General features: G+C 40.1%; 1 protein-coding gene and 1 long non-coding RNA gene across 2 annotated transcripts; one reads left to right on the top strand and one right to left on the bottom strand.

Moving 5' to 3' along the window:
- Nucleotides 1-331: 331 nt before the first annotated feature.
- ankdd1a (ankyrin repeat and death domain containing 1A) lies at nt 332-16,311 on the bottom strand. Its single transcript, XM_035419156.1, has 15 exons — nt 15,415-16,311; nt 13,407-13,510; nt 12,227-12,325; nt 10,762-10,860; nt 10,446-10,550; nt 8,716-8,814; nt 8,044-8,142; nt 7,191-7,289; nt 6,545-6,643; nt 3,710-3,808; nt 3,365-3,463; nt 2,900-2,995; nt 2,593-2,794; nt 1,694-1,825; nt 332-1,385 (listed from the first exon to the last, which is right to left on the bottom strand). Exons 1-15 carry the CDS (start codon nt 15,446-15,448, stop codon nt 1,324-1,326), a joined length of 1,527 nt encoding a protein of 508 aa, XP_035275047.1. The 5' UTR covers nt 15,449-16,311; the 3' UTR covers nt 332-1,323.
- A 611-nt stretch (nt 16,312-16,922) lies between these two features.
- Nucleotides 16,923-18,930, top strand: LOC118228128. Its single transcript, XR_004765410.1, has 2 exons — nt 16,923-17,123; nt 17,630-18,930. It is a non-coding gene; the product is annotated as an uncharacterized LOC118228128 (long non-coding RNA).
- The last annotated feature ends 4,493 nt before the right edge of the window (nt 18,931-23,423 follow it).

Genomic DNA, 23,423 nt, shown 5'->3' with positions numbered 1-23,423 from the left:
TCTTTTAAACGGTGTTTCGTTAACTATAGGAAGGGAGTCAAAAGGAAGGATCTTTGTCATCACTGTGCCATTTAGTTTGAACCTGAATGGATCACAGGGCATGTTCCCTTAATTTGAAGCTGGATAGATCACAGGACATACTCCTTAACTCAGACATATGTGGTAAAGTGTTTGATTTTTAATACTGTAGTGCAGACCTTCATCTATCCTGAACACTAATTTTTTTTATTAAAAAAAAAGGAATAGACTGCATTTCATTTTATATTTATCAAGCCTTGTTCTGAATACCTCTGGAGACAAACGTTTTATGAAACGGCGACAATACTGCCACTCAGTGCACAAAAAAGTTTTATTGAAAAGAAAAATCAAATCCTTTTAAGGACAGAAAAAGAACAAACTCAGAAGCCTGGTACTTAGGTCCAAAGGTCCATTATTTTTCTTTGTTGAGGCAATTCTTGCTTGTCATGGAAAGGACATGCATTTGTCTTCATGAAACCTGCTAATATTAACAGTTGTATGAAAAAGGTCATTTTTGTACAGAAAACATTTATTGCATTGAAACCCTGTCGAAGTATGACATCAGTTTGTTGTCAAACTCTGTAATGGGTGTATCTTAAATATAATAGTTCTGCATAGACTGTAATTTCATTTAGACAGGTACTCACATGATATTACAGGTAGGGTAGACAGTAGTCAGAATTCAGGGTACAGATACAGGTATAAATATGAGGGGTGTAAGGCTAAAGGATTTGTCAGCATCCAGCTATTTTGCTCAGTTAAAATGTATTAAATTACCGGATTAAAAAGACAGGCTGCTCCATTCAAGTTGACATTCTTCAGTGTAAGATGGAGAAAAACGTCAGTTTTAAAAAATAGCTGAAAAGTCCTATGGAGAAGGTCAGAACAAAGCCTGTCACCAAGAGTAAGAAAATAATCACAGATGCATTCCTTGTCTTTGTAGAAAATGTGCTTGTAGCTCGACAGTGAGTGGACAGAAGTGCCTGTGGAATGGCACGTACAGTAGTAGCCCTTTCAGATGGAGATTTGGAGGACCCTGTGGAAAATTCCACTTCAATGGCACTGTGTTTTTCCTGTCTGCATCTTTTCTTCATTTGGATTTCCTTTGAAATGCCTGAAACGCTCTTCCAAGAAAGGTCACATAACTTTGAGAAAACTGGTATACAATTAAGTTTTTATCCTGGTGTCTTAACTGTTTTATTCAAACTACAGTCGTTTTGTTGTTTTCCCTCTCAAAGTTCGGTGACGTAACAGCGATGGTATTGGTTCATGAAGCAGCCCTCTGTGTCTGTAGGGAACGCTTGCTCACATGACTGAGCATTTCTTTGGGGAGTTTGAATCTGCATTGGCCTTCTGTCGTATGCTTTCTGTTGGAAAAAAAAGAAAAGCAACCATGAGGCTAATATGAGATTGGGTGGTGGGCATGTAATATAACTACACTCTCCTGCAGTCAGAAAATATCTCTCCCCCCACCGGTGATCAAACGGCATGTTTCTGTTTCCTCTTTATCACGTTGATAAACCTCATTTGGCCCTTGTGGCAAGGGAAGGATTTGAAAACAAACACTGCCTTGAAGTACAGATTGTTTTGTGCCAGTTGACTGTTCTGTGGTTTTAAAATAGACTGCCAGCATGAAATTCCATCGGAAGCAGCTCGTGACTTGTTAATCACTCACCTGCTAAGTCTCTTCTGGAGATCCCCACTAACCCTTCATACAGGCCCTTGATGGGATTCTCCTCAGCCATTTTCACACCATGTAGCCAGATCAGAAGCATGCGGTGTCCATGCTCCTTGTAGCTTTTTGTGCCTGTAAACGATTGACAATATCGCTGTGAAGTCACTGTTTAACTGTGAAATCAATTTACTGTTTCAGAGGGTTCACTCATCTGTGACCACTGCTGTTCTTGTCAGCAACTCATTTAGCAACCTGGATATTACAAATTCACCACTACTAATGAGTTGCTACTGTCTTTAAAAAAGGAAAATATTTTAATCCCGGAGCCATATATATCATTTGTTAAAATATCAGTTCTTTTCTATGAACTTCCTGGCTTCATTTACAGTTAGCTGCATCATGAGCTAATAAGTTAGCTAACTCACTTTTTTGTATACCATACCCACTACTGAAAGTCACTGGGATGGTGTTCTGTACATTTTCTTCTTGAAGTGTTACATGTGACACATTACAAATATATTCTGCAGAAATTACTCTTAAATAACCTGTATGCTTAAGTTACTCTTAAGGTCAGGACCAACATATTCAGTAATTTCTGTTCCCCTTTAAAATGTGACCAATGCCATTGCATAGTTATTTATTTACTTTTTCTCCTTGTGCTACTCACTATTCAGCATATATGCCCATATTTGTCACTTCTCTTATGATTTGCACTTATGTACCATGACTGATGCCTCTGTAATTTGCTCAGTATAAAAGTATCTACTGCTGCTACTACTGAAAGTGCTAATCATAGCGACAGCATAAAAACATCATTTGGATGTGACTAGGAGGCCTAGGACCTACAGTTGAAATGACCGCTGACTGTATGTGCGCTGCCTGCAGTGGTGGGCTCTGACCTGTCCACTGCTGCTCGATGGCCCGAATATGAGCGTCTGTGAACCTCCAGAACTGGGCCAGCTGCTTCCACTCGCCGGGCTTCAGGTACTTGGTGGCCAGCCTCCACAGGACGGAGCGGATGTGCTGCGTCTCCAGGTGGTGATCCTGCTTGAAGGTCAGGTGCCTGCCCTCCCAGGAGTCCGAGTCGCTGTTCATGTTGTCCTTCACAGGCGGAGTCAGGAGATGAGTCAGCAGGTGAACTGTGAACTCCCGCTAAAGCCATGTTCTAACCTTGCATTATTTCACAGTGTGTGCTGAAGGTGATACCTTTTCCCACTTATAAAACCTGTCAGCTTTGATGATCATGTCCACTAAGTTGACATGGTTTCCTCTAGCGGCTACCTCCAGTGACGTCTTTCCTTGCTGAAAGAAATGGGCAAATATTCATGAAGATCAATGTTTGTGAGCTCTACCCAGTACTGGAAGTATTACCGAGCTGGGTGTAAGTTTCAGATATTACAGAATGTGCATAACCAATGGTAGTAACATAAAATATTGATCTCACAGGCTTTTCAACATGTAGTAGAAGAGTCAAACTATGATAAATCAGAAAATATTCCATTTGAAGCAACAAATGGGTCATTAGCAAGTGCATTTTTTATTCGTAGGATATTATCATGGGAGATTATATTCAGTTTAGTGTCTTTAAACACACTAAGTAATTTACTGTCTGTGTGAGACTAATCCAAGTAAACATTTACTATGCACCCATTCAGGTGTCTGCTCTGGTACCTTGTCCATCAGTCTCAAGTTGACACCTGCAATGAGGATCATTTCAGCAATGTCCTGGCGTCCATGCTCCGCTGCTATGTGCAAGGCTGTCTGTTGCCTCTACAAAAAGAATTCACATTAAAATAAGCTAGACACTTATTACCATGAGAATATCAGTCATTCATTACATGATTGTTTGATAACATGTAAAAATGTGTGTGTGTGTGTGTGTGTGTGTGACTGTGTGTGTATGTATGTGTGTGTGTGTGTGTGTGTATGTATGTGTGTGTGTGTGTGTTTGCGTGCGTTTGTGTGTGTGTGTAATGCATGCACTTTTCTTTTCAAATAATTCAACACATCACTCACATTATCTGGAATGTCCAGGTCACAATCCGCATCAATTAGTAGCCTCACTATCTCTGCATAGTTGAAGAACACGGCCATATGAAGAGGTGTAGCATGTTGCTGTTGAAACACAATATTTTGAACTCAGACATCTTGCAAAAGTCACAGACACTGTAGAGTCAAACAAATTATCCAGTACCCGTACACCGAAGCAGAGGTTCAGATAAAAGGAAATTCACACATCAGCCCTGAAATGGCCTGCTGCTGTTCACGGGCTGACATACAGGGGATCCACTGAACCTCAGTACAACTGAAAGGAAAATTCCCAACTTAGACATTTCTGATAGAGGTCAGTTACATTGTGACACATTACATTTGCCTAGAATATAATCATTATTATTCATGATAATATATTTAATCTTAATGTACAGTGGTTTTGATCACGTGACGAGAATGCATGACAATTCAGTTCTGAAGTCTGAGCCAGAGATCCGTCAATGCAGTCTGCACAAAGAGGTGATATTCCCACAGTCTGCATACAGTTACTACAGCACCAGTTATTACTTTGTGTCATAGAATGTATCACATTGCTTCTCATTTCCTCATACTGTGACTGTGGAGTATCAGAAATATGTAGAAAATGATTCATGATTTGTTATTCACTTCATAAGAAACACTAACAATGACAATAAAATAATAATTTTTATTATTTTTCATATACATTTTTCACTTTATAATATCTATTGCCTTGTGATAAGTGCCTTGTTAAAGCAATGGGAGTTTCAACAGAAGTTCATGGGGACTACCCAGGCATAGCTTCTGTGATGCAGTTAAAGTTTGGAATGATGCCTTTCTGACAAATTTATGTAAAATGTGAAGGACTACCATTAGATGGCACCATTGAGCCACTGGCATTCAGCTTTCAAAAACTAAAAGGACTTATTTCAAGTGAACCCATGCTACACACAAATCACACATGCATGTTCCTTAATATTACACTACAAGAGATGTTGTCAGTTGGGCTGTTTATCTTAAAAAGATACATGCACTTTCGTTTTATTACTGCCATCAAACCCAAGGTGCTTTCTAGTTCTAAAACTGAAGCAAAAGGTAAAACTCTTTCTCTGCACAAAATTGCCCTACCTTTTGATTGATGGATGGATCATGCATCAAATAATGCAATTTGTACAAGTGAAATAGAATGATTACCTCTCTTTTTCTCAATGACAGAGACAGAAACTCAATTTCTACTTCAGTATAGTGGGTCAGTTCTGTCGCATAGCAGCACTGCCCCTCAAGCCAGCAGATATTCGCTTATCAGCTTAGCTAAGGGCATTGTCCTGGGCTATGGCACAGAGGGAGGAAGGTAGCTTAGCCAAATCCCTGAATGTATGGTCTAAGTTAGCCCTGCAGGGTTATAAAATAAATTGAAATCAGGCTAGGGCTCCAGTAGGAAGGCTCACAGTAGCCGCTGCCTTAGCCGTCATAGGTTATATACGCTGGTGGCCGAAAATTGTATAGTAGCAGGATGGAGATTCTATCCAATCTTTATTCTAGTTTTTTGGCACAGAGACTACATGTATTCTGTTTTGACATAGTATAATGACATAGTATACTTTATAGTGCCTATCCTCATCTTCTCCCGTTATTTTGCCCCTGGGCTCCTGCCCCTCCCTCGCCCTGAGTTCACGGACCACTCTGGTCCTGCTTCCTCACCCGGAGTTCACGGGATCGCTCCAGCCCTGTCCCTTGCTCTGTGGTTGTAGACTGCTGCAGCCCCGTTCCTCCCATGGTTCATGTCCATGCCTTAAGGCAGCCAATGCTCCACATGCATCACCGGGCACTTATTAAACTACACTATACTGAACTATACAATTTATTCAAGTTAGTTTATTACCTCAACTGTAACCTACTCAACCCATTTTATTTTCCGTGCTAGATCTCTGTTACATTTCTATAGCCGGGGTTCCTCCTGAGATTTCTTCCCATTGGGGAGTTTTTTCTCGCCACCATTTGAGGTTTGAGGGTTTCTTTTCCCCACTGGGAGTTCTTTATCTCATGTGCTGGAGTTTCAGGCCTGGTTTCTACTCTGGTTTTGCTCTTTTTCTGCTACTGAGTAAAGCATCTTTGTGACAGTTTTCTGTTCAAAGCACTATACAAATAAAACTGATTTGATTTGATTGTCTATTGCAGAGGTTCCCAAACTGGGGTCTGGGGACCCCCAAGTAGGATTCCATTACACGTTTATGTTTGCATACTTCAAAAATCACACTTCATAAAATCCCTTATAAAATAAACATTGCCTGCTGGGCCAAAGGAGGTCATGTTACAGGAGGGGCTCAGGATAAACATGTTCTGTAACTCATGGCAATAGTTAGGCTGCAGTGCACAGGGCCTTATCTTGGCTGACACAGGGTCACACTTATTCCCCTTGCCTTGGGCAAAGGGCAAAGGAGAACAAAGGGCAAATCTGATCTGACCAGATGTCCACAAAATGCACTTAGCGGTTCCAGTAAAGGTCAAGGGTCGCACAAGGTGGATAGCAGCTCTGATGGGCCTTCAGGGAACTGCAACTTGTGCTCACAGAAGTAGACAGAGCGCCCCATGATTAAGCTGGCCCCACTGCCCCGCAGGACTGTACGTGATTTATTAGAGGGGGTAGAAGACAAATGGATTCAATAGGCTTTGTCTTTGACTCCGGCACGCCTGATGCGCTCAGCTGCGAGGCAGGTACGTCCCGTTCTAACACCTCATCCTTTATTTTCTGAGCACAACCTGGGAGCACATTAATAACAGTCACACAGCACCGTTTTTTTCCCCTTCGCGCTCGCAACAGTGGGTTCCAGAACCACTTACACTGTCCACGGCGTCCGTGTTGATTCCGTGGTCCACCAGCAGTCTTGCCACTTTTCCATGGCCGTGTTGGGTAGCGTAATGGAGGGCATTCGTATTCTTCTGCAGAAATAAAACCCCGCAGAAGATGGGTTGAGTCACTGGAAAGCACATTTGATAGGGCCCATAATAGCCTTCATGTAAGGACCCCCGCGTGCACCACAGAGGTCTCAAACTCATTTTACCCATGGCTAGTCCACATATTTTCATTGCTTAGGAACCTTGCTTTTTTGGGTTGCTACAGCGAGCTCTATAATGTCTGGGACAAAGATATATGTATATAATCTGATAATGTGCACTTTAACCACATGTAAATTGATTGATTATACATCTAAAATTGTGGCGTACAGAGCCAAATCAAGAAAAAAATAATATGCCTTTGTCCCAAACATTATGAAGCTCACTGTATATCACCCCTGCAGACATTACCTGATAAAGCTTGGTGGGAAGCTAGAAATATACCTAGATATTCTTCAAATTTATGAACCCATGTATTCTGCATTGTTTCATGCATTTACCTTTTTTTTATCACAGAAAGGTCATTTTCTTCTTACGGAAATTCATTTACACGTACATGAAAATATGCATACGAAGTATCGGTAAAACTTACATTTGTTAGAGCATTGATGTCACAGTAGGACTCCAAGAGCAGTTTGACACAGTCATAATACCCTTCATCAGCGCAGAAGTGCAAGGCTGTCAATCCATCCTGTTTTGCAGATGGCACAGTGTCATCCAACCACCACGACTCCCACATGTTCAAACAATATCAAGAATTTTGACCATATATTCTACTCAAAACAATACAGCTAACCCTGTTTGTAAGCATATCAGATGTAAGAATAACCTGAACATAGAGATGAAAATCTATAGGATGGAATTATTCCTATATAAATGCTATTTGAATACTCTGCATGTTAAGTTAGCAAACTATTCCCAATAATTCTCAAAATATGAAATATTAACAGAATACACATGATCATTTAAAAATTCATATTCTTTCATCTAGAGTTAATGAAAATCTTTTTCATCGGAAGTGCGCTCATTGTGTAACCTGCCCAACTTGAGTGTATCAAAAACATGACAGAAATTACAGTTACAATGAATAGATTCACCAAAAAATAAATTTGCTATGCAATTGCTGTCGAATTACAAAATGAGTGAAACAGTTATGTTTAAAATAATAATTTACATTTCAGAAGTAAATTTGGCAATAGGGTGTTTTGGTAGGGTGACCAGATTAATTGGAGGACCATGTACATGATGCAAAGATGTCTGGTCACCGTAGTTTTTGGTCATACATCTCGAAAAGGTTGTAAGACCAACACCAAGGGTTTCATGGGCTAATTTTATGTTTCAGTTGACTGGCTCTCATTTTACACTTAAAACTCAGCAGAGAGGTTCCAGTTTTGGACAAAACCCATTACAGGCAGAAATAAAAAAGAACAGAGCCTTCCACTCACAATGTTTTTCTCATTGATGTCCACGCCGGTCTCCAGAATCTTTTGCAGCACCCTGTCGTGTCCATGCTTGGCAGCTAAATGTAGTGCAGTGTTCAGCTCCTGTGTGAAAAACATCAGGATGTATTGCTGCCTTATTATCCTGTTTATCTTACATGCTCATGCCCGCTTCCCTCCCCAGTGACTCCCCCTAGTCATGCTGTCATTAAGATGACATGGTGTAGATTTTTTAAAAAGTATTTACATTTAAAAAGTAAATGTATAAAATTTACTTTATTGTTTTTCTCACGGATTTGGAATCACCCAATAGTGCCCCTAATCATGGCTGTTCCACAAACACCCATGTAAGAACCACTGAAGCTGAAGTAGGGGTACTCCTCTGACTCACTTGCCTGTGTTCTATTTTACATTAACTTCTGTGAGAGTGTGCTGGGTAGAGAAGGATTCAGAGGGATATTGAGTTTTTCTCAGGTTAATAAAGGGAGATGATACACTGCACTATCAAAATCAATAACAGCACAGAACTCACACTCCGCCTATCAAACATTGCCCTGAGCAAATTAAATTCTTGTTGGGGGGGAGGGGGCATGTTCTCCTTAAGTCAAACAGTCAGCAAGTCATCTTCTTCAGCTTCTTCCTTGTCTTGAGCCAGGGTGGGACAGGAGGTGCGGTTACCTTGTCTTTGAGACCATGGCCACAGCCGAATCCAATGAGGAACTCCACTATTTCCAGTTGTCCATGCTCTGCGGCCAGATGAAGTGCCGTCCTGTCAGACTGAGGGCAAGGGGGGGGGGAGGGGGGGGGATGAGTGCGGTCAGAGAATACGTGCATGATGAGACCCTGCCATCGTGCTCAACTGAAACCCTCCCTTCCCTGTGGACACTAGTGTCAACTGTGCATTGCCCTGCTTGGCTGCTGGCCACAGTCAGTCCTGGCACGTTCCGGATTGGAAACTACTGGAACAATGCCTTAACAGGATGACCTACCCCGCAATGCTGAACATTCCTTCCAAGGGCCAATGAGGACATACAAACTGACAGTTGTAACTAAGCATTATTGTTCGGTGCTCTTGACTCTTCCAGGAGAAACCCATTCATCAGCGTGCACAAGGGTATTCAGAACCTGCATATTTCTCTCATCGTAGCTTAATGCATACATTCTACCGTCAGCCACCAATCAGAGTTAATGAACCGGCTGCTGCAGCGAGATAGGAGAGATAGAAGTGCCTTTATTATTTAATCAGTTTTATTTATCTATTCATTTATAACCCTGTCTCCCCTTATGCAGCTGTGACAGCAATCCTCAAAAGGGGTAACCGAGGTCATCCCTCTCTCCCCTCCTCCATCACTCCATTGCTCCAGGTCTCAAAGAATGTGCTTAAGGAGGGAAATTAGTCACAAATGTTTATCCACTGCGCCCTGAAAGTATTGCTCCCAAGCCACTTCCTACTGCCAATTCATTAATGAAAGTCTCAAAGAGCGGTGTAGGATCCGCCGAGCACTTTCTGTAATTGACATTATTGATTGTGTCATTCCGCTCCGTGCCTTGAGCGACCACACCTCACCCCCTCCACCAAGGACACTTCTCGTGTACAGAGGGAGGGGACATGAGAGTACACAAACCCGATCCCAGCTCTTTAGAGCTGTCCAACGAAAAACAAGAAAAAATAAACATTTTTTAATTTTTCAAATGTGTTTTCACAAACATCCGCATGACAAACACGCTACTCAGACTCAAAATAAAGAAGCTGCCCCCACGCTAGACAAAGAAATGCCATAAAGTCGCCGTGATGTGACTGGGGAAGTGATCCATGCTGCAGGATGTCAGTTATAGCCAGTGAAATGTGAGCTGCACTCTTCTGGTTGGATGTTTATACCACTGCTTTTAAAGCTGTGATATCAGTCATTGTAGAATAAACTTATTTTATATTTATGTTCAGTGCCAGGCAGGATATAGGACGAGTAGAGACACCTATCAGTCCGTGATTCACAGATTCCCAGGATGAGGTCTCTTTAAGCAGGCATGATGCCAACTTTTACTGATGTAAAGAATGAATCACTCTGATAACAAGGCACAATATGTACAACTGTAAAGCACAGCCACTATGTCTGCAGTTCCACCTTTGAATACAAAGCGTTTGCACAACTCATGAAGATAATGCAGGCGTTACTTAGACTCTCCTGAGCTACCCATGGCTTATTTGACAGTCAATCAAAATAAAAATGTGTTTTGTCATATTGACTGTTATTTCATTTGATGTATTCTCATTTCAGAGCAATAGCGGCATCCATGGTTTGGTACTAAGTCTCCAGAGCATGCAGGGCTGTAACGATATTGCATCTTCTCTGACTGCCTCCCCTTGGGAAAGCCCTATAAAGACAGGAGCATCCAGACCTACGCCTCACCTTGTCCCTCTTGTCCAGTTGCACGTCCTCCAGGTCTTCCATAATGAACTCAAGCACTTTAATGTGACCCCTCTGAGCAGCACAGTGCAGGAGATTTAAGCCTTTCTGAAGCAAGAGAGCATAATTACAGTGAGCCACCTACATGGCTGAGGTTTGCTTATAAGGAGATACAAGTCCAGTTCTAAAATAATTAAGATCATAAACACATCACGGTAAATGAACACACACACACACACACACACACAGACACACACCATAAGCTTGACTATGTGAATATTCCGCGTTGATCGCCTCTGCCCATTGAGAAGTGGCTTACTTTGTTTACACAGTTTAGCTTTGCTCCAGATGCTACCAGGATCTGGAGAATCTTGAGGTGCCCGAACCAGGATGCCAGCAACAGAGCGTTCATACCAAACTGCAAGAAAACAACCCCTCATTGTGTAAGTTGAACAACCTATGACCTAGTGACTATGGTTCATTTTGCTTTTCCAATGAAGAGGGATGGACAGCTCATAATTTCAACTGCATTGACTGAATAGCAAATACATACACGTAGAAATGATATTACAACAGTGGCTATAATGTTATTCTATCTAGCTCAGAAGAACACAGACCTGTTTTAGGCATTCAAACATAAAATGTCACGTGGCTGAACTACATGCCATAAAATATTTATCAAGGTTCCCAGTAACCACAGAAATACCCTGAGGCCTTGCTTCATGGTGTGTGCCTGTGTGTGTGTGCATGTGTGTGTGTGTGAGCGTGTGTGTGTTATATGTGTTTGTGTGTGCGTGTGTTTGAGAGAGAGAGAGAGAGAGATGGGAACAGGGGAAGAGGGAGTGCATGCCAGAAAGAGAGAGAGAGAGAGAGAGAAAAGATTTTCTGGAACACTATGCTCACTTCCAGCATCCCTGGGTTTCATGTGCTGTGCAAGACCAAGCCCCTGTCAGGAGCGATGGATGTAAAGCCTTCACTCATCCATAGGGCTCTCCATGCATTAAAAAGTACTATGTCCTCTAAGTCAATTCATGGATGTAGCAGAGGTGGAAAAGCTTTGAAAATATTCGAAGCAGGGCACACATAGGGAATAGTCAAGGCCACCTGCATTTAAAAGCAGAATTGGAGAGGAACTCATGCATGTCCACAGAGGAGTAGCTGCTCCATACAGCAAGCCAGTGCTTCCTAATTCTGGTCTGAGGGATACACTTACACATTCTAACAGTGCATAGTTCAAGACTGAACGAGCTCTTAAATGAACACTGTTCATGAATTTGCTTCTCTTGTCAGTTGTATACAGTAAGTTAAGTTGGAGGTGCATTTTATCAGAGATGAAAGGTTTTCTCATCTCACTGAGTTTTTGTTCACGTGCCACATGCGCAAATTGCTGAATGCATTCTAGGTAATTGATTAAGACAAATCAGTTGTTCTGCTAACATCTAATTAAACTGAATAAAATAAGACAGCTGCCCTACATTTAAGAGGAACACATTAATGAAGATAATTATGAGACCACTGTTATCTTCCTTGCAGCGCACTGACCTGCAATGGCCCATCAATTTTTACACATATTACCCACCATGGAACGTCAAAAAAGGCAGCACTACAGTGCGATCAGACAAAGGAGCCATGTTTGTTCTGAAATGAAGACCCAACGTGCACAGCAGCTTTCCCACGACCAGGACTGGGAATCAGTGGAGCATGAAACCGTGACCAAAGACAACAGGGCAGGAGCAGCACGAGGGGGCGAGGCGTCGTGCCAGGGGCACGCTGTGGGCACCTACGCTATCTTCAACGTCCACCTCAGTGTCGTGGTCCAGCAGCAGCCTCAGAGCTCGCTCGTTTCCCATTCCCGCGGCCCAGTGCAGAGCCTTCCGGTCGATCTGGAAGAGGATCATAGAAAGCAAGTGAGGCTGGGGTCGGCAAGGCATCGCATATGCCAACAGAGCAGCAGAAGAACGTTGCAATAAAACCAGAGCAGTTAACTGGGAGGAAGAAAACTCATTAATCAAGCAGTGTATGACAACAAAATGTTTTATTATAAAATTAATAAAATTATGAAAAGTAATTCATCAGCATTATGAAGTTATGGACAATTACTAATGTCTGTGTAGAAAATCTTCCAGCAGTGTTGTTCACGTGAGGAGTGACCTTGTGTGTTTAAGTACAACGGTAAGGAATAGGTGCTCAATGTCAGCATGGTTAGACTTGAAATTCCACATTACACAAGGAAGACATACAGTAGGGAAAGAGCAAACAATCTCCAATACGAAAAAGCTATGATCAGATTACACATTTCCGTATCTTATGTGAAACCGGGAGCATGTCCTGTTTCAAAGGCAACAAGAAGTGTTTTTTTTTTATTTTTCACTAAGCCCTAATGTGAAACTGGCTGAAACAAAACAATGACCATAGAGCTATTGATTTCCATGTGGGCTAGACTTCCTTTGATCAGGGACTTCCTGTTATTTCAGTAGCCTACTTGTTAATATCTTATGCCAGCAGCAGTCTACTCGTGCAATGGAAAAAGCCTCCACCACATTCATTTTTCCACCTTCTTCAATGGCTTTAAAGGTGTCAAAAACATTCCCTTCTGCAAAGTGACAGATCTCTGCAACAGTGATGGTGGCTTTGCTGAAGTAAACAGTCTCTTTCAGCTCTCTTGGTGAGTTAATGGACTTTTCTTTGTTTATGGTTCATTTACAGATTATTGTTGATTAATGGGGCATACACATTTCCCCCATGCCTTTCAATAAACATAATATTTGTACATAAATGGCAGGGAGATACTTGTAGGAGAACAGAACCTTAAACTGTGCCAATTAGTCACAAACCCATTTGTCAGATGAATTCCAGACTAACACTCGGCGAATAAGTATGGCGGTAAAATTATAAGAAAATCACCAGAAAGAAAAGGGACCTGCGGATGTGTCAGCAAATGCTGCTTTTTGCTGAAAAACTCACTTTGTTTTTGGCCTTGATGTCAACCCCTTTTTTCATCAGTTCTTGCATTTTGTCGGTGTCATTCCTCCTCACTGCATCATGAAACTCCTTCTCAGACCGGAGCACTGAAACAGGATACAAGCCTCAGTCTCTGTCAGGCATTAATTTGCCAGCCTGTCCAGTTAATTTATTCACAATACAATATATTCTGCAATATATATTCTGCATGGTATTTTTTCTCCATTGCTTGCCTGCAGTACTTTTATAACCATTGCCACCGTCCACAACTGCCACACACTAAACTGCCATTATTTTAATGTCTGTCTCAGTAATCAGTTTGACTTCTTGCCCAGACTTAATGATGGCCATTTAAACAGTCATAAAACATTTCAATCATATTCCCCATAACCATTACAACAGTTCAGAGATAGAAATTCCAACAGCTGAGGTTGAGGGTAAATTCCAATACTGAATGAAATGGAAAGCTTAAAAAAGCCTGAGTTATACCCAACATATATACCCAAAAACTAAACTGCTTTTTCAGCAAACAACTGTTTTGGTCCTGAGAACAGCATCCACAGATAATGGACTAGTTCCTTTTAGAGCCGCAGTTTCACATTTCTCTACTTTGCTGTTCAGAGAAACATGATTATAGTTTGAGTGCATAAATCTTCTTAAGTGAGACAGGTTATTCATGCGTGTCCTACTGTGACTCAATAATTATCGATAACATTTTCCACACACATAAACCTAGCAGTTTGTGCAAATAAATCTTACCCATTCAGCTGCTGAATTAAAGTTTGTCTTGCATTTTCAAGTAGATAAATAATCTCAATTTATAAGTAATTTCCAGTAAACTGGAACAAAATCCTATAAACTAGAATATGAGGCAATGAGACAATGACACCTTTCAAAGATGGCTCTAACTCATACCACACCTAGCAAGGGGAAAACCTGATTCTAGAATGCCTAGCATAAACTGATGTTGCGAGAACAAAAGTTTAAATAAAAATAAATTGTTCAAAATTTAGATAGCACATATCCTGAAAACTTGGTGCGTTTCTCAAATTACTCCAGTCCACAAATCTATCTGCATGCATATGAAATAACAAGATATGGTACTGTGACTCTGTGGTACTGTGTAGCCTAAAGAGGAAATAATGAATGCATTATCACAAGCATTAGCCTATTATATAGCCTATTAGATCAAGTCATCAAAGTCGTTGCCCACTGGGATTTGTGCTGCCATTTGAAATATAATTGATAATAATAAATACATTGAAAAAAGAAAACACTCAGTAAAAAGGCAGCATTTAATGAACTATTTAATGAAGATTTAAAAAACTGTATAAAACTGTATTAATCCTGTTATTTTATGGGATGGTCGTTAAATGAGTCATTGCCAAAGTATGTCATGACTTTAACAGTGTTTTAAAAAAGCAGTGAAATCCTGTAAATTGTGAACATTTTACCGTATAAATGCTGTTTTTTTTTTTGTTTTTTTTTACAGTCCAGCAAAGTCTCATAGCTATAATTTAGGGTATGGCCATAATTAACTGGAATTATATAGACAGAGATAATGCCTTAAGTGCAAAGAAGGCCTTTTGCGAATTTTTGCATTTAAAAAAGAAAGATTTAATGTACATCATCCTTTTACAATAATAGAAACCTTGAACATAAATAACAGACTTTCCAATAAACAGAGAAACATTTAGGCTATTTCTGTGGCTAATTTACAGCTAATAAGAATGTACGCTGCACCCAGATGTCTATAGCAAGCTGTTTATCTTTCCAGTAGAATATGTGATCTAAATGATGAAATACTACTACTAGGGGTGTTGAATAAACAGCAAGTTTCCCGCGAAGTCAAATAAGAGCCCAATTACAAATGAATAAGAACTCTACACGGTGTTAACTCACAGTTATATTTGCTGGCTATATAGCATTTCACTCACTGATGCAAAGCTGCAAACAAATACTAAATCCAGCTCTCACATCTTATTGGGGGGGAAAAACGGTGTGTACTTACAAATATCATCCTCTGACACCAGATCGTCCTCCATGCTTTGGGTTAATTGAAAACGCTAAATTTTAAGACGACGGCATAGTGCTTTCAGGCTTCGGACGTCCACATTATTGTTTTATTCCGACTGCACAAATCCAGGATACAATATTGAAGCCTGCCGCTAGACTAGATGCACATCCGGGTGCTGTGTGGACCTGCCCACATCCACGAGCAGCCATCAGAATCAGTTACGTGATACTAGCTATAATTTCGTTAATGACAGTATTTTCATTTATATCTGAGCTATCTGGATCCACTGGATCTAGTGCGAATAGACGGCACGTTCTTGTAAGAAAAAAAATTGTATGCTACACTCACAAGCACACACACGAAAAGCATAACGATTCTTTATCAATGATACTATGCACTGATTGCTCTGTCGGCTACTGATCCTTACTACTGTGACTGGGACAACAGGCTTTCACCCAAGGTTAAGACCTTCCACGGTTTTTCAACAATTCTGTCCATACACTTGCCAAGAACATTTACCTTTCTGGTATTCATCAAATTATATCATTGGCACCCATTCGGTCTCGTAAGTAATGAAAACTAATGGGAAAACAGCCATCGAGGAACTCAAAAACAACAGCTGCTTTCATGTACACTGGTCTATTTTATTATGTTGGAGTCATGGATTGGATTTATAAAGTCTTTAACTAGTTCCAAATTTCCATTCTGATCTCGTCTGTCATTAAGCGTATAGCACTGTAACCAACTTTTTTTTTGTTTGTCTGTAAATGACAACATAACTCATTGTAAATGTCCAGTTTCCAACTAAGATACAATGATAGCGCATCTGGCTTTTTATATAAGCACAGCTGTGTTTGGAACCGGTTAAAGTTTTAAACATTCAAAGAGAATGTTACGTGAAATACTACTCAGTCCTAACGACGACGACGAAAAGGGGGTGGCAGAGACCATGTTTTTCAAATATATTCCACAAGAAGGAGCTCTTCCCCAAGCTATTTAAAACAAGGGACGATATGAGTCAACATGATAGGTGGCACCAGTAAATGGTGGGCGTAACCGGGCAGTTTTTGACAGCTAGGACCTTTGTACCATAAACGGTCACACGCATTTCATAATAGCTCTAACTGGCAACATTAAAATTCTAACCGCAGTTGTACCCAATATGCTTGCTTGTGAGGTAGGCTAATAGAGGATGAAACTTGAGTGTAAAGCGGTAACCCTATAAATGTAGTCATATACGTAATCACGTTGCACAACATGCTTTGGCAATTTCAAAAACATGGCCCGGCCATATTTCTGAGCATTTCGGCATTGGTTATGATCTGAGCTACATCTAGTCAAAATTATGACTGGCCTAATGAAGTGTGTATAAGTTGGATAGTAGATAACAGAACATGCAGTCATCAAAAGGGATTGATTACCATTTTCAGGACCTGCTTGAATCGTCAGTGTGTGATGGCATGGTGTAGGCCAAGCATTTCATTCAGTATTGTCAGAACGGAGCCTAACTAGAAGAAGAAAGCAGAAAATGTCAAGAGAGCACCATAGCTGGAGGCTGGATAGCTGTGCTGAACTCAGTCACTGCCACTTTGGAGACAGAATGGGATTTCCTAGTACAACCCCTGACATCTGTCACTTTCTACAGTGCACTCTTATTTTCTCCTAACAGATGTGGAACCAGCTTTCATCTTCAACCAGCATGTGTGAGTACACAAAAGTACCACCCTTAGCTTGACAACATTACATGGCTGCTTTAAACATATTAGTGAAGAGTTATGATATAAATTATGATTAATAATTGTAATAAATAAATTATAATAATAAATAATGTATGATATGATAAATATATATTAAAAATGCAAAAAGTAAATATGTATTGTCTTACCTGTGACTCATGGGCTCACCTTGATATGAGGGTCCAAGCCTATGCCCATGGGAGATTTGCCTACATTTTGCATTTTCTCGTCTGTTTCGGCCTGCAGATTAATTATTCATAAAAGTTGGAGAGATGGATAATAACAGTATTGCCTTGTTACAACATTGCATGACCTATAGTTGTGTTGCAGACACACTGTAAAGCAATGTGACTATGTATAAATGAAAGAGCCCTCAATATTGTAACAGTGTTGTTACAAAATGTATTTCATCAGTGGCTTGTATAATGTGGATTGTCCCATGATTTTCTTTTTTCTCTCTCTTTTTATTCTAGGGCTGGACATACTATACAAGACTGTTGTTCATCCATCCTTTCTGTTTCTCTCCTTCTTTTTCTTTCTTCCAGTGTAGATGATTGCTTTTATGTTTAAGTTAAACATTGTGCTTGGGAGCATCAACAGAACAATGGTTTGGTAAGTATTTTGTACCCTTGATTTAATTGCTCAGGTCTCTATGTTCAGATGGGCAGTGGAGCATATGCGATGGGAGTAGGTATGCTGTGGGCCTTGTAGATAGTGGCCCATCATAGGCTCAAATAGCTAAAGACTAAGGTCTCTGGCAACTAATCATGTTTGCTGAGGTAAACTAATACATGCTAATTAACTTGTTTCAGAAGAAGTACAAATAAATAATGAAGCATGTAATGTAAGGCCAACATAATATACTAAAATAATGAAGGAGACTATTGTAGGTTTTACACCAAAGTTAAATTTATGTGTTCCTGCAAAATGCTGTGTATATTTGCTCATAGTATCTTAAGCTGTCCTTTAGAGTTGGGTCACCTCGTCTTGTGCCAGAAAAACTGGAGTTACACTAGAGCTTGTTTGTCCTAGGAACTACCGCAATTTGTTTTTTCTCCCTAACCCAGTGTGCAGGGGATCCCTGCTGAACTTCTAGCCCCAGAAATAATTGCAGTTTGTGTAAATGCACAACTGCACGTTTCAAAACCCCACTCAAAGATCTGATTCACTACAGAAATAGTAGGTAAATACTGTAGCATCAGAGAGGCAGACTGTTTCAGCACGGCTGGCTGATGATGGAGCGCACCAAGTATAATTTGGAGACTCAGAAAGTGTCACTCAAATAAGGAGATCGGAGCCAAGAAGGTGATTTAAATGATTGATAACATTAGGCAAAAATATATTAAGCCATTCTTAATGGATTTTCTCCTTTGAACCTATATTCAGCATTATCTGGCAAATAGGTAGTACCGGTCGGATGAAAATACTATGCAAGAGAGATTCATTATGTGAGTTATTTTTTTATTTTAAAATTGTCGTGAAGATTGTGATTGCGTGACTGGAAGTTTTTTTGGTGCTTATAGACAAAGACTTTCAACAAGAACACAAAACGAAATAAGTATTAAAATGTGTTCTTTTGTAGACAAGAACAGTGTGACGTAGTCTACACTCATTGAACAACAGGTGTGCATAACAATTGAACAAATACAGAAACTTATCGTGGATAATGAATAAGTTATTTTATTCTTTCTAGAGTAATTGATAATATTCTGTATTTCTTCTGTACAGAGAACTCAATAGAAATGTTTAGTGAATAATTTAGATTTTCACATAATTTTAAAGAAAAAGCCTTGCACCCTGTACCACAAAATATTAAGCAAAAACATATTAATAAATAAAAATGTTTACTGGTTGGCTTTTCTGTTTTTTTTTTTTTTTTTTTTTTTCCCCGAGTAGGGCCAGGAAAGCTTCTTTTACAGCACTATTTAATTGGTACTCGAACAATAGAATAAAGATAAGTGGCTCCTTCAACTGAAAAGGATATGTAGCCGCAGAAGCTCTGAAGCAGAAATTCCACTGTTGTTGAGTGCTGTTTCTCAGGGCACACAAGGAACCAGCCCTGTGAGCGTGCCGAGCGTTCTCTGCTAAGACTTCAGAGTCAGCCAATGTGTTACAGCCGCATTTGAAGCTCTGCTTTTTCTAGAGGTGTACTGGAGCCACAGGCCACAGAATCAAGGATATGTTTGACCTGGCAATGGCTAAAAGCAATCATTTATGTCTCATTTATATATATATACATATATATATATATATATATGTATATATATATAGTGTGTGTGTGTGTGTGTGTGTGTGTGTGCATAAATGTCTGTGCTAAAACAGCCTGCAGGAGGCATTGTGTGAGTTCTGGTGAAGATTTAGGGGACTCACAACTCAGTTAGTTTTTATGATACAGAAGTCAGAAAGCCGCAAGCACCTCTAAACCTCTGTGAAAACTCCACAGAACAGCAGCACTGTGGTAGAGTGTACGACAAAGCGTAATACACAAAAATCCAGGGATTGTAGTGGTCCTATGTTGCTATGGAGACCAAAAAGACATTTGTTCCAAAATAAAATGTCACAATCTTTTAAGAAAGAATACTAATTGAGTTGGCTATGTGGTTTTAGCATTTAAAAAATATAAATGTCCCTATCATAGCGAAGGCAGGATGGTTTTTCGCAGTCTGTACCAAAAAAAATAATTTATGAGCAGTGCATTAGAGAACCAAAAATTAAAGGTAGGTTAGCCACTTCCATCTCTCTTTTCTGTGAAAATCAACACTGGTTAGAAATGTACAGCAGTGCTATAAAATGTTTTACAGCTAGATATTAACAGACTGGTTAAAATTGCCACTCCGTGTTTTAACAAGACTATGATTAGTCTCCCAGGGATCTGGGTTTCTAGATCAGTAAACTGAACATCAGTTGTTCAGCTGTGAGGAAAGTGGCCTACCTGTGTTGCAACACCATGTTCGCCAGCCACTACTCTCCAACTGCATATGCTACAGTACATGTATTTCAACTGGTATCATCTCCAACTTGACCTTACATGTTTATCACAAGCCTCATTCGACAAGGTGGATTTACTGTAGGATGCACAACTGCAGCCTATCTGTAAGACTAACGATTAGTGTTGCTTTTGCTTCCAGTTAGCCTGCAGAAATGTGTCCACGTATCCTGGGCTAGCTTGTTTTGCGTTTGTGTTTGTGTTCCCTGCCGCAATGCTGGAATATTACTGGCAAATAACCACACATCAATAATGATTCTTGTAAGAAGAAGTCCTCTTGTACTTATGTTGTGTTATCTAAGTTTCACCAAGGGTCAGGTTTATGCACATACACACTTATGCACATATACATTACTTTTCCATGGATTCTAGTGACACGAAGATTAGGAAACTTTAAAAAATCCAACTCCCCAGGGATGCTGAGCAATAATTTTGCAATGCACTGTAAAAATTGTGACAGCACGACTGACTAATCTTTCCAATTATTTACATAGAAATAGCTGAAGTGCCATAAGTTGAGTGGGTTGAGTACAGGAAAATCAATTTTTCACTCCAGTGCTCTATGCTGTTTAATTTGGTTACTGAGCTTGAGATGGAGCACATTTTTGTTACAATACATCCCTGTGTGTTTGTGTGTGTGAGAGAGAGAGAGAGAGAGAGAGATATGTGAGCATGCATAGTGGTGTTTGTTTCTGTTTCACTCATAAAAACAAAATACAAAACTTTTTTGTACAGTGCATAAATGCAACATTTGTAGACACACAAAACAAAAATAATGCAACATCCAATGATACACAAATGATAATGATATATTCAAAGAAAAGCACTGTAAATGGTTTCTTATTTTCCAGCCCAAATATTACTACCATATACAGTATATTTGTTTCAAATTAAATGTGATCTTTTCAATCTCTAAATATTTAGTATGTATGCATTTGTAAAAGTTTTAAAGTAAATTTCACATACTATTTGGGCATTGCATCATATGCTGATAAGCTGACACAATTAATTTGACAGCCATCAGATGAATGCAATGCTTTATTGTGGTTGAAGTTGAAAATTCTCTGAATATGGTCTTTAATCAGTTTAACTCGATAATCTTCATGTAATCCCAGAATATACTGAAATGTTGCTTTAAAAATGTCGCTGTTGCTGATATATACACTGTTTTGTCAGAAAATATTGCTTTTGGCAACCTTTCAGGAATATGCCAGGTGAACATGGAGGACTTTTCATGACTTTTTATTACCTCTCAAATTTGATGAGTTCAAAGAAAAGAGAAAAAAGAAAAAAAAACTCAGGTTTTCCCTCTCTGAGGTAACACTGGCTACTGCCTGGGTTTCAGAGTATAGTGGCCTGAAAGTATTTTATGTATCATTTTATTTTAAATGCTTCAATAACTCACAAGAGTAGCCTATACAATGAAATAAAGGGTTTAACAGAAAGAGAAAACTGCTCAATTAGGCAGGATTACATTGGAAATTATTACAAATGTTGAAGAGAAACAAACACTTGGGTTTGTAGCTAACATGAAGCCTCTAACATGTTGTTGAGAAAGCATTTTATCCCATGAGCCATTGCATCAAACTGTAGCACAGACCCACAGGAAGTTGTGTTTAAAAGGGCCTGAAACCACATCCTGCAGAGTAAATATCTGACAGAATAGCCACTCTTTTTCTGAAGACTGGAAAGATGATTAAAGGCGAATGTCACTGCGAATGATCTCACCCTTTGCATGTTTCAGTGTGCAGTTCTTGGAGGCCTGAGCTCTTCTGGGGAATGTATTCACTATCCTCAGGACTCTTTGGAATGTTCTGCTACTCACATTTCAAGTTTAAGTAATTACAACATAATTTGCATAATGTTACAAACAGTATGCTAAATGCAGAAATATTCTATGTTAGTTTGGTTAGCATCCAGACCTTGCTGTTGAAGAGGTTGGCTGAAGGTCACGGCTCAATCCCAATCACAGTGGCCTTCATCCTCCGGTCACCTGACTGAATGCGGTTCATCTGTTTGCTCTCATGCAGTAAACACCCACTCCCCTGGACTGCATGCCTTTCCCTGCAGTCACATGACATTGGACCTTAGTTCCGTGGCTGGCTGGCCAAACATAGTCAAATAGACCACCTCCTCTGCATTTTAAACACTGGCCGCCTGCCAATGAAGGACTGCTGCGCATACTGTGGCGCATACTGTGGCCATTATGAGGAACTGCACCAAGTCGCAACTCACTCTGGAGAAAAAAATTGGGCCAGCAGTCATTAGTCATTATTAAACTTTCGCATACTGAGCCTTGTGATCATCAAATTTCATTTTTTTTCCTTTCTGAAGGAGAGTTTGCAAGTTTAGGTATGGCTTCATACTGCAAAAGTTCCCTTTTTAACTATACTCAAAGCTTATTGTGAAGCGGAGGCGAAAGGCTTCAGTGTTACAAAGGCAATGACGGGTAAAGAGTAGGAGGAATCATTTTTTTTAAAATGTGTCAAAGTTCAGTCAATTCAACAGAAAGAACAACCAAATTTATAAATGTCTGTCAAAATCAATGGACCCACAGAATCTCAGAATTAACTGCTTACTTAAAATGGCTACATTAACTTAAGCGCATGCTAATATTACATACACTACATAGCCAAAAGTATGAGGACACCCGAACATCACACTCATATGTGCTTGTTGACCATCTCATCCTAAAACCATGGATATCAATATGGAGTTGGTCCTACCTTTGCTGCTACAACCATTCTTCTGGGAAAGTTTTCCACTAGATTTTGGAACATGGGTGCGTGGATTCAGTCATAAGAGCATTAGTGACGTTGGACACCGATGTTGGGCGATAAGTCCTGGCTCAAAGTCGACATTCCAAAGGTGTTCAGTGAGGTTGAGGTCAACGGTTCTGTGGAGGCCCGTCAAGTTTTTCACACCAAACTCGGCAAACCATTTCTTTATGGGCCTCACTTTGTGCATGGGGACACCCAGATTCGTCCGTCAGACTGCCAGATAGAAGCGGTTCATGACTCCAGAGAATGCGTTTCCACTGCTCTAGGGTCCAAAGGGATTGTGCTTTACATCACTCCAGCTGATGCTTGGCATTGCACATGGTGATCTTAGGCTTGTGTGTGGCTGCTCAACCATGGAAACCCATTTCACAAAGCTCCCAACAAACAGTTATTGTGCTGACATTGCTTCCAGAGGCTGCCTGGAACTTGGTAAAGAATGTTGCAACCGAGGAAAGACGATTTTTACGCGCTACATGCTTCAGCACTCTGCGGTCCCGTTCT

This window comes from Anguilla anguilla, chromosome 5, assembly GCF_013347855.1.
Source record: "Anguilla anguilla isolate fAngAng1 chromosome 5, fAngAng1.pri, whole genome shotgun sequence".
Taxonomy (NCBI): domain Eukaryota; kingdom Metazoa; phylum Chordata; class Actinopteri; order Anguilliformes; family Anguillidae; genus Anguilla; species Anguilla anguilla.
This window is presented reverse-complemented; position numbering and strand designations above follow the sequence as displayed.